Below are 12,596 nucleotides of genomic sequence, written 5' to 3' on the forward strand. Positions count from 1 at the left end.
CTATCTTAATAAATTTAGTTTGAATCAAACCTAAAAAAAACTGATGGGATTAGAAAACACCCAACACCATAGCAAGTATAAAGCAAACTAAACACCAAGCAACTTACCTTAGGTAGGGCGTACTAGGGGTGCTAATACCTTCCCTTTACACAACCAGTCCCTTGCCTTAGAATCTCTAAAAAACCAGTTAGGGTTCATAATGACCAAAATACTAAGTGGCGACTCCCTTTACACAAAACAAAAATAACCCGAAACCAATCGAGGGTTGCCACGATGCTGCACTCCGCCGTGAGGGTGCGACAGTGACGTTGATGATCTTCACTCCTGTTGCCGCGGAGGTTGGGCTTGGTGCTGGAGGAAGAAGGTGGGCTAATCTGTCGGTGGCGGGTCATGATGGAAGCAGACGGGGCTGGCTTCAGGCTGGAAGGTGGTGCTCTTGGTGGCTGAGTGTAAGGGAGGCCTGATTCAATCGGCGATGGAGAAGAAAACGTTGAAACGTACAGCAAGACGAGAGAGTGAGGGGGACGGCTCTACCCTCCTTTTGGTCTTGGCGAGCTGGCGGCTGGTTCAGGGGGCCAGTTAAGGCGAAGGCGTCTGTGGTGTGCTGGGAGGCTGAGAGAGATGTAGTGGTTGAGAGGGAGGAAAAGCTTTGGCTGGCGAGAGGGGAGGCTTGAGAGGCGCTGGTTTTGTGTTGATGAGAGGGAGATGGGACGGTGTATGGGGCTGCTAGAGACGATGGGAGAAAACGATGATAGAGGGGAGATGCTGGTGCTGCGGGTTAACGAGAGGAGCTGAAAGGGCTGGAGAATAGTAAAAAGTTAGATGGCCAGGGGGGCAACCGGTTTCCTCTTGGCAGAGGAGACTTGAGCGGCAACTTCGGTTAGGGATAAGAAAGGGGTATGGTTTTTAGGGTTTTTTTTGTGTTTAGGGTTTTTTTGTGATTCCCCTCAATTATGCAAAATTGCCCCCCTTTTGTGTGTGTTTGAAACTCCTATTTATAGGCAAAAAATGTTACTAGGTCTCAAACTTGGTCCCTCAACTTCTTTTTTGTAAATTTTGATTTTTTTTTATTCTTTGAAAACGAGCAATATCAACATCGACTCAATGAGGAAAATCAATTATTTTAAAAATAACGCGTTAAAAGTCGAACGCGTTCCAAAGATCTTTGAAAATTTAAATTCTTTTTGAGACGATGCTAAAAATACTAAAAACGATGCAAATATATTTAAAAAATGTATTTTTTTGGATTTTTGTTGTTTTTCGCTATTTTTGGATTTTTTGAAAATTTTATCAAATAGGTGGGTTAAAATTTGGGTAACATCCTTAACATAGAAAACAAAAGAGTAAAATTCAAAAAAGACATAGTTTTCATGGCAAAATTGTTGAATAGATAATAGTCTCTTTTTTTAATTTTTGGAACATGCAAGACATTAGACAACATAAAAACTCGTTTAGGGGTATGCTAGATATTATGGGTTGTATTAGTTATGACAAGTCCCTTACCATCACCAACATGCAATTGATTATTACCGAGATAAGGTTTTACATGTGTCATACCGGCAATATCTAGAGTAATGTGCTGATTTGTGTTGGTGTCAGGAAACCAAGTGATAGAATTTGTTGTGGAAGTATTACTAAGAAAGAGGTTAGCCGAGGCGTGATTATCAAGGTGCACAAGTTGGGAGCATTGCTGTGTGGAATGCCCAAATTTATTACATATTACAAAGCTGACACTTAATATGTCGCTGCAACTGACCAGCATTACATGTTCTAGTCCGCCGCCAATCTAGTCGATCCTTCTGTCAATGCCCACGTTGTTACTGCTAGAAACCGCTGTTGGTACCTCTGAAATTCTGACCACAACACTAAATTGAGGAGGAGCACATATTCCTCCACCCATTACGTCTTCCCCTGTCCCGTTGAGTTGATTCTAGTTTTTTTTCATAGATTAGAGATAACTTAGAAAGTTCGATGTTATTTAAAGTTTTGTTATATACTATATCAAGGGAAAAAGTAAAAAAAATGGAATTAGCATCTTCAATAACAAAATCTTCAAAACTAGAGGAATTTTTATTCAATTAAACAAATCTTTCCATGAAATTCAGGCTTCTATGGACAGGGTTATATATATAGATTTTTCTTATAATATTTTGATATGCTATACTGCAAGAGAAGCTAATAATAGTAAAGAAATTGAATGGCAAAGCTACATCCTTGCACAACCATGGACAAGATTCATCAACTGCTTGATAAATTTACGAGTGGTGTTGAAGTCCTCCCTTGCCCTATAAAGGATCAACATGGAAGGTTAAGAAATGTGTCCGTTTTCCTAGAGTAGTGAAGAAAGAAAGCAACATAGCTAACAAAAAGATGGGCTTGGAAGTTGTCTCATCGGCAATAATATCATTCTCACTATTCTTATTGTTAGCATCAACTACTCAAGCCCAGTCAAATGGTGTCTTCGATGTGACTAAATATGGTGCCGGTAAAGATATCACGGAGGTATCTTAAATATTTCCTCGCATGCATGCATATGATTTTTAAATAGCAGAATATATAATATTCGAGTCAAAACTTATTTATGTTTCCTTAGATTTTCAGCGTAACACCCGAATTTGAGACCAAGTGATCCTCTCTAAATATTGCCCTTATCTTTCCCTTTTTAGGCTTTAACCAATGCTTGGAAATCTGCTTGTGCTTCAACAAAGCCCAGTAAAGTTCTTATTCCAAGTGGAACATACTGGTTACGGAAAGTAACTCTAGCAGGTCCTTGCAAGGCTGCGATCAAGCTCCAAGTTGATGGCATATTGAAGGCACCGGTTGACCCAAATAAGCTCTCAGGAGGTGATTGGGTTAATTTCAGATACGTAGATCAATTTACATTGTCGGGAAGCGGCACTTTTGATGGGCAGGGAAAGGTTGCCTGGAGCAAAAGTACATGTCACAAAGATAAAAATTGTAAAGTCCTCCCAATGGTAATCTACTCACAATTATGAAGCCTAATTTCCTTCTCTTGGGTCACAAATTTAGTGAGAGTTTTTTAATTATATGTTATGGCACTAACAAAGTTTCTTTAATCATTTGCTTTTTGGTTGCTTCAAATATGTATCAGAATTTAAGGTTCGATTACATCACCAATGCATTAGTCCGAGATATAACTACTCTAGATAGCAAGAACTTTCATGTGAACGTCTTGGGGTGCAAAAACCTCACCTTCCAGCATTTTACCGTGAGAGCACCTGGTGAGAGTGTAAACACCGATGGAATCCACATCGGCCGATCTACTGGGATCTACATTATCGATTCAAAAATTAGCACAGGCGATGATTGTATCTCCGTGGGAGATGGCACCGAAGAATTACATATCACAGGAGTAACATGTGGACCTGGCCATGGCATCAGTGTTGGAAGTTTAGGGAAATACCCCGATGAGAAACCTGTTTCTGGAATATTTGTCAAGAATTGCACCATCTCAGATACTACAAATGGCGTTAGAATAAAATCTTGGCCAGCTTTATACGGTGGTGTCGCATCTAACATGCATTTTGAGGATATTGTCATGAACAATGTCCAAAACCCTGTAATCATAGATCAAGGGTATTGCCCATGGAACCAATGCAGTCTAAAGGTATTGCTTTTTCTGTTACCATAAGAATATTTTCACAATATTAAATTACTGTGACAATATTTTACCCAATTCGTGGCTCTAACACTCCACCATTTATCAAAATCTTTTTTACATCATGCTACATCAATAATGCAATTCTGAAGATTGCATGCACATGCATATTAATTTTTTTATGTTCCTTCCAGCCAGGGAGATTACTAGAAGTCTTTTGGGGTCTTAATGTTCTTTTTGTTTTCTTTTGCAGGCTCCGTCAAAAGTGAAGATCAGTGATGTTAGTTTTAAGAGCATAAGGGGAACTTCTGCAACTCCGGTTGTTGTTCGGATTGCTTGCAGTAGTGGCTTCCCATGTCAGAAGGTGAAGCTTGCTAACATTAACATTGCATATAGAGGACCAGGAGGCCCTGCAAAATCCCAATGCTCTAACGTTAAGCCCATAATTTCTGGGATAATGAGCGCATCTGGATGTTGAAGATGAGGACTTCCATCTGAACTTCTTTTGGTTTCTTCATTCATAGGCTCGTTTTTAGATGGAGGAGTCCCATCTTGTAATTTTGTTTAAACAGATGAATAAAGTTTTATTATTTTAATTTCAAATACAAGATCATCTCTTCTATATATATGACTAGAGTAACATATAATGGTTACTGTATAGCGCACTACGCGTGATAAATATATACAAGGAAAGTACAATATTTCCTATATTACAACACATCTCATAATACATCCCCTCAAGCTGAAGGTGGGTTGACCACATGAAGCTTGGACCGTAAATAAGCAAAAGCAGTGTGGGGAAGCAACTTAGTAAGAACTTCAACTAATTGATCTTCGGAGGATATAAAGTGAATATGTATCTCCTTTTTAGCTACTCTATCACGAACAATATGATAATCAACCTCAACATGTTTTGTACATGCATGAAAGATAGGATTAGCAGATAGATACGTAGCACCCACATTGTCATACCAAATGGTGGTAACAGAACTGGGAGAAAAAAATAAATATGTTTGAAGATAACAAAACCAAAGCAGCTCAGCAATACCATCAATTAATGCCTTATATTCTACTTCAGTCGAGGAGCGAGCAATAGTGCATTGCTTGCCAGATTTCCATGAAATGGGAGTATTGCCGAGAAAGACAATATAGCCACCCATAGACTTCCGATCATCGATGCTCCCCGCCCAATCAGCATCAGTAAAACCATGAAGTGATAACGAAGAGCCACAAGTAAGGTGAAGACCGAAGGAAGACGTACCTTTCAAGTAGCATAGTATACATTTGACAACAACCCAATGACTCTCAGTAGGAGCATGCATAAACTGACAGACCTTATTGACAGCATAGCATATATCAGGTCTAATAAATGTGAGATACTAAAGAGCACCAATAATTTGTCAAAAACGAGTGGGGTCCGAGAATGGCTTACTAGTCTATAAGCTACTCTTGGAGGCGGAAGTCATTGTATCAACAGGCTTGCACGATGACATACCAGCACGACTCAGGATATCAAAAGCATATTTGTGTTGACTAAGCATGAGACTCATACTGGTGGGAGTGACCTCAATCCCCAAGAAATAGTGAGCATTACCTAGATATCGGAGCTTGAATTTTGAACTCGGTAGGATAATAAGGCGTTGAATCAAAGTAGAGTTACTACCAGTGAGAAGAATGGCATCCACATAGACAAGCAAATAACATATATCATGATTCACATTCAGAATGAATAAGGAAGTATCAACCTTGGAAGCGCGGAAGCCAACCGAAAGAAAAAAGTCACTTAGTCATTTGTATCAAGCCCACGGGGCTTGTTTTAAACTATAAAGAGACTTGTGAAGGCAACACATATGAGTTGGCAGGACAGGGTCGACAAACCCCGTGGGCTGTTACATATAAACAACCTCCTGAAGTGAACCATTGAGAAAATCACTATGAACATCAAGTTTTCGAATCTGTCAACGGTTAGATACGGCAATGGTGAAGACCAGGCGAACAGTGGTCGGTTTAACAACAAGATTGAAGGTTTCTAAGTAGTTGATACCTTCCTGTTGAGTGAATCCTCGTGCAACCAAGCGCGTCTTGTAGTGTTCAACAGTGCTATCAACTCGACGCTTGATTTTATAAACCCAACGGTAACCAACAACATTTATAGAAAACACATACGGAACCAAGGACTAAGTACCATTGGTATGTAAAGCTGTAATTTCAAATCTCATAGCAGAATGTCAGCATAGAAAATGGTTAGCTTATTTGAAAGTCAAAGGTTCATGAGTAGAGGAATATGTTACCCATGAGTTAGGAGGTAGTGGAGATGCAGAAACTGAGCTCAAGTTGACAGACTTGTGCTGTAAGGGATGCAGCACCATGTGGTGCTATCGGGAAACCACTGGAGCAGGAGAGTTAAAAGACCTGATGGATGTGTGCAGCTGTGGAATGGAGTAGATGGAAAGATCAATACAGAGATCTAAGACCAGCGATGACTGTGTAGGGACCCGTGAAGGAGAGACAAGGCCTGACGGGAAAGCTGAGGGCGCAGCAGAAAGAGGAGAATTATATGTTGTGATGTTCGGAGCAATAAAACCTAAACCTGTAAAATGATCAAGAGACATAGTTGCAAATGGTGGTAAAGAGATCGAGGTGTGTGTGGGGAGTGTTGTTGTTTGAGGTGGGTTGTGTGATTGGAAGTATGTTAAGGTAAGAAGGTGGGAGATAGGGGCCACTATGGGTTAGAGTTGGTTGTGGCAGAAACATGATCAGACTCAATAAATGAAAAGGAATGATGGGAATTATGTTAATTTTTCTTTCTTTTTGGTCCAAATCGATTCACAGCCTTCTCCTTCTTCGGATCTACTTCACGGCGGGTCAGTATGTTATGGGTTTTGTCTTCTTCTCCTCTACTTCGGGTGGCAGGTCTTGCGGTTGTAGAGGTGGAGGCGACTGTTGTTACTTATTGTTTGACCCCACGTGATGGAGACGTTGTATACTTCTTTTGAACTGAGTGTAGGAGTTTAACTCATGTTTGCTGGAAGATTGACAAAAGTAGAGAAAGAAATTTTTTTTTTTTCAAAACCCTGTCTGAGCTGTTTTCTACTCTCTTTATCCTTTCCCTTTGCTGCCAAAATCATCAGGTTTCTTAGACTGACTAGGGGCTTCATAATTCTAACTTCATTCCTTCATTATCTTATTTCTAAGGTTGGATAATTCACTCAAATTTGCACTAAAAAGAAACTGATTCTGCTGCTGTCGTAATTTTTTGTTCCAAATTAGGCTCTAATTCTGACTTGGTTTCGTATGATATCTGACCATCCTAACTATGTTTTGTCACTCATGACATGTTGAAAAATTAACTTACACCTTTATTGGGTCCTAGGGATCACTCATCTTAAGGTAGACTCTCAGTCAGATTTGGATGCTCGGCACTGTCAGATCAAGAACCTTTTTGACCAACTAGATTACTACCAGATTCTGTTCTTTAAAACGATTTTATCTTAATTCAACTCCTTCATCAAAGTTGTAGCTCTACAAGTTTAGATGAATTTGGGATTTTGAATCGCTTGATTTCAATATCAAAAGCTCAAGATATTCTCGTTTGAATATCTAGTGTGAAAGTAGGGAGTCCTACCGTGAAGGATCCTGACCCGAGTTTTACACTAGAAAAAACTCTATTTCCATCATAAATTTTGATGATTTGTTCTTAGGTCATACTCTCAGTCATATCGGGATTCTCAGCATTGTCAATTTCTGAATTAGATCAGGAGACCTTTTTTGATCAACCAAATTACTGTCAGATTCTGTTCTTTAAAACAATTTTATCTCAATTTGAATCCTTCATTAAAGTTGTAGTCTAGGACACGTAGATGAATTTGGGCTTTTTAATTTCTTGATTTCTATATCAGAAGCTCAAGATATTCCCGTTTGAATATCTAGTGTGAAAGCAGGGATTCTTGCCGCAAGAAGGATTTTTGCCCAAGTTCGCGGGCCTGATTCGAAGGATTTTTTTTGGACCAAGTACTGAATCGAAAAGTGCTAAAATGAGGAGTTGAATTGAAGAAGGATATTGAAAGCTGGAGAGGGGGTTGGATCATCATAAATGACAGGATTTTTAGCACACCGAATAAGGAAAATAAGACTTTGCAGCATGCACCCTTACCCATCTGATTTCTTTTTTTTTCTCTGCAAATTCCTGCTGTTTTCCTTTATCATCACGCCTGATTTTTGGAGCTGCAACCACATTTTTATTACCTCATTTCAAAGGGAGCAGCTGGCCTTATGGAAGGCAAGAAAGAAGCCACACCATCCTTTAAAAAACTGGAAAGAAATCAAACATCAGAATCAAAATATTTAAGTTTTCTTTTTGTGTTTTTTTAACTGCAAATCAGTAGGGTAATGCATCCTAGAATTAATGCATTGAATCTTTCCTAAATAGAGATATATTTATACTATTTATAAGCCCTGCTAATGACCTAACAAAAAAAAAGAGCATAAAAAGAAGAGAAAACTAGGGGAAGAGGAGCAGAAAAAAACAACAAAAGAAAGAAGAAGAAACACAAGAGAGGCAGGAGTTTTAAAAACCCGCAGATAACAGGGGAACATAGGGGTTCTTTCTTTGATCCTTTCATCACAAAAAAAAATGAGAGGAGAAAGGAGAGGCAGGCGACAGGGAAACCAGTAAAAGCAAGAGAAGTAGAAGAAAGAATGTTCAATTCATCAGCACAACTTCAGCGTCTTTGCTTCGTCTGTCATTTACCAGTAGCTAAGGAGGTACACGTGAGCTGTCTTTTGGTCTTTGGTTATTATTTGCTGCAAACAGGATTTGCAGGTATAAGCCCCAATCTCTCCTCCTTTGTTATTTTTTTTATACTAGGCATTCGTTGGTTATTCGGTTGTAAAACTCTTTTCCTCTTAATAATTGATTTCTGCTTAGACAAAAACAGCGCTTGTCCATTTCTTCCATAATGTTTGAGTTTAGTTGTTGTTCATGTAAAAAGGGTTTGTCTTCATTTAGGGACTTTCCTTTTGTTTTCCTTACACCTGCTGGGTAAGAAATCAGCCAGCAATTGTTTTGTTTTTCTTAGTGATTGCTCCCAGTTTTATTTTTTTCCTTGCTGTCTGCGTAGGATGAGTTGGCTTTGAATTTTTTTTTTAGTTTGCTTTAAGCTTATTATAAATCTTAGAATATATGTGACGGTTGGTTAGCTTTTATCGTGATTTTTGTGTTATTGTCATGCTTGTGTTTCAATAAAAAAAAATTAAAATTTTTCTTGTATGTTGCATACGGTCAATACCCTAACATGTTTTGAACGCTCTTTTTTATACAAAAAATATTGGAAGTTTTGAAAAGGTGTTTTCGCATGGATTTCTTAAACACAACAAAAATTATTTTCTTGCATTTCTGGATTTTACAACATGTTTGTAAAATACCAAAGGGTATTGGCCAATATTCCAAAAAAAATAAAAAATCTTATTTTGGGGAAAATTCATCTATTATTCACCGTTAATGTTTGGGTAAAGAAATCCCAAATGGATGAATATCCAAAATATTTAATGGGAATAACTTGTTATTATTCACTTTTAATATTTGGATAAAGAAACCCTAAGTGGTAAATATCCAAAATAATTTTTTAGAGATAATAAGTCATCACACATCCTTGAAAGAAGCCTTGATTATAATCGAGGACATTTCAAATTTTTTGCACTCCACGGTTTATGAGCCGTGAGAGTATAAAACACTATGGCAAAAATAGGCTTTTAAAGCGCCCTGGATTTCTAAATTTTTTGTCCCTCCTCCTTGTGATTTACGAGTCGCAAACTCTTGAAATACTAAGGAAAAAATAAGCTTTTAAAGCACATGGAATCTCCTTGGATTTCTATCTTAATAAATTTAGTTTGAATCAAACCTAAAAAAAACTGATGGGATTAGAAAACACCCAACACCATAGCAAGTATAAAGCAAACTAAACACCAAGCAACTTACCTTAGGTAGGGCGTACTAGGGGTGCTAATACCTTCCCTTTACACAACCAGTCCCTTGCCTTAGAATCTCTAAAAGACCAGTTAGGGTTCATAATGACCAAAATACTAAGTGGCGACTCCCTTTACACAAAACAAAAATAACCCGAAACCAATCGAGGGTTGCCACGATGCTGCACTCCGCCGTGAGGGTGCGACAGTGACGTTGATGATCTTCACTCCTGTTGCCGCGGAGGTTGGGCTTGGTGCTGGAGGAAGAAGGTGGGCTAATCTGTCGGTGGCGGGTCATGATGGAAGCAGACGGGGCTGGCTTCAGGCTGGAAGGTGGTGCTCTTGGTGGCTGAGTGTAAGGGAGGCCTGATTCAATCGGCGATGGAGAAGAAAACGTTGAAACGTACAGCAAGACGAGAGAGTGAGGGGGACGGCTCTACCCTCCTTTTGGTCTTGGCGAGCTGGCGGCTGGTTCAGGGGGCCAGTTAAGGCGAAGGCGTCTGTGGTGTGCTGGGAGGCTGAGAGAGATGTAGTGGTTGAGAGGGAGGAAAAGCTTTGGCTGGCGAGAGGGGAGGCTTGAGAGGCGCTGGTTTTGTGGTGATGAGAGGGAGATGGGACGGTGTATGGGGCTGCTAGAGACGATGGGAGAAAACAATGATAGAGGGGAGATGCTGGTGCTGCGGGTTAACGAGAGGAGCTGAAAGGGCTGGAGAATAGTAAAAAGTTAGATGGCCAGGGGGGCAACCGGTTTCCTTTTGGCAGAGGAGACTTGAGCGGCAACTTCGGTTAGGGATAAGAAAGGGGTATGGTTTTTAGGGTTTTTTTTGTGTTTAGGGTTTTTTTGTGATTCCCCTCAATTATGTAAAATTGCCCCCCTTTTGTGTGTGTTTGAAACTCTTATTTATAGGCAAAAAATGTTACTAGGTCTCAAACTTGGTCCCTCAACTTCTTTTTTGTAAATTTTAATTTTTTTTTATTCTTTGAACACGAGCAATATCAACATCGACTCAATGAGGAAAATCAATGATTTAAATAACGCGTTAAAAGTCGAACGCGTTCCAAAGATCTTTGAAAATTTAAATTCTTTTGAGACGATGCTAAAAATACTAAAAACGATGCAAATATATTTAAAAAATGTATTTTTTTGGATTTTTGTTGTTTTTCGCTATTTTTGGATTTTTTGAAAATTTTATCAAATAGGTGGGTTAAAATTTGGGTAACATCCTTAACATAGAAAACAAAAGAGTAAAATTCAAAAAAGACATAGTTTTCATGGCAAAATTGTTGAATAGATAATAGTCTCTTTTTTTAATTTTTGGAACATGCAAGACATTAGACAACATAAAAACTCGTTTAGGGGTATGTTAGATATTATGGGTTGTATTAGTTATGACAAGTCCCTTACCATCACCAACATGCAATTGATTATTACCGAGATAAGGTTTTACATGTGTCATACCGGCAATATCTAGAGTAATGTGTTGATTTGTGTTGGTGTCAGGAAACCAAGTGATAGAATTTGTTGTGGAAGTATTACTAAGAAAGAGGTTAGCCGAGGCGTGATTATCAAGGTGCACAAGTTGGGAGCATTGCTGTGTGGAATGCCCAAATATATTACAAAGCTGACACTTAATATGTCGCTGCAACTGACCAGCATTACATGTTCTAGTCCGCCGCCAATCTAGTCGATCCTTCTGTCAATGCCCACGTTGTTACTGCCACCAACAACCCACCATTGTAGCCTCATTCTTTGACAATGGCAGCCATCTTCTTTGACAATGGCAACCATATAATTGGAAATATTCCAACAATCACCCCCTTTGCCATTTATGTGGGTAATTGTCCTCTTGTTTTTTCAACACACGCTTGCATCCTGCAGCTCTTCCAAGCTTACCATTTCGAGAGCATCTGTGACCAAGTTTCTAGGTACTTGCCAAACCTTTCAATCACCAGAGTCATCCAAGCACCCATTTGCTCACTCCAAAGGATCACTTCAACCAGATGGTCTGCCACTTCACATCTGAAGAGTGTTAACGCTTGTCTCTGGAACACAACATTCCCCTTCGAGCGTATCAACCATGCTCGGTCCGGAATGATTCATCAAGCCTTACATCAAGGCTTACAACACCCCCTCAAACGGAAATTTCTATTTTCAAGTGCGACAGTCATTATCTGAGTATCTCAATATGATCACGAGCTCACCACTCTTCCAAGAGTCTACTCATCCAGAAGTTGCGCCTGCCCTCTGTTCCACCCTAGGAACCACGCCTTACTTCTCCGTGAGTCTCTCGCTCTTAGTTGTAAAAGTCCAGGTAGCTCTCCACCTTTAACCATGGGGGCAGCCCATTAAAGGTTGATCCATATCTGTCTTTATACTCTGAGTATTACAATTCCATTACCGAGCTCACCACCTTGACAAGAGTCAACTCGTTCCCGGAACCTGCGCATGCCCTCTGCTCCTTCATAGCAGCCGCGTCTTAATGCTCCACAAGTCACACACTTATTGTCCAAGGCAAATGTCTTCTAGCTCCATACTCATCATAGCCACTTCATTGGCTATACATCTGTCCACTCATATCTAGCCATCACTTTGGCTCTGGGGTTGTTCTGAACTAGGCTCATATCGCGGCCCACACACCTTTTCCTCAGGTGTCTCCGCTCGTCGTCATGCGACGGTCTGAAATGGGGCTCCTATCATGGCCCTCACACCTTCTCTAAGGTGTCTTCGCCTGTTGTCATGAGGCGGTCTGAACTGGGGCTCCTATCACGGCCCTCACACCTTCTCTAAGGTGTCTTCACCTTTCATAGGTGGTCGCATCTTCCTTCAGCTGAGATGCTTCAAAGTGGCTCCAAAATTCTCTACCACCATGTGCACTATGGGAGAGATTACTGCCACTAACTACATAGAAAGAGAAAGTTGTGGTATACTCCTCGCAATCCTCCACCTCGATTTCTATGTTTGGAGCTTCTGTGCCTTTCTGCTTGACAGCTCCACCTACACCAACTCTCTTTG

General features: G+C 39.9%; 1 protein-coding gene across 1 annotated transcript; it reads left to right on the forward strand.

Annotated features, from left to right (window-relative positions):
* The first annotated feature begins 2,370 nt into the window (after positions 1-2,370).
* LOC133668160 (exopolygalacturonase-like) lies at positions 2,371-4,097 on the forward strand. Its single transcript, XM_062087896.1, has 4 exons — positions 2,371-2,502; positions 2,667-2,975; positions 3,113-3,628; positions 3,873-4,097. Exons 1-4 carry the CDS (start codon positions 2,371-2,373, stop codon positions 4,095-4,097), a joined length of 1,182 nt encoding a protein of 393 aa, XP_061943880.1.
* The last annotated feature ends 8,499 nt before the right edge of the window (positions 4,098-12,596 follow it).

This window comes from Populus nigra, chromosome 11 (assembly GCF_951802175.1).
Source record: "Populus nigra chromosome 11, ddPopNigr1.1, whole genome shotgun sequence".
NCBI classification, from domain to species: domain Eukaryota; kingdom Viridiplantae; phylum Streptophyta; class Magnoliopsida; order Malpighiales; family Salicaceae; genus Populus; species Populus nigra.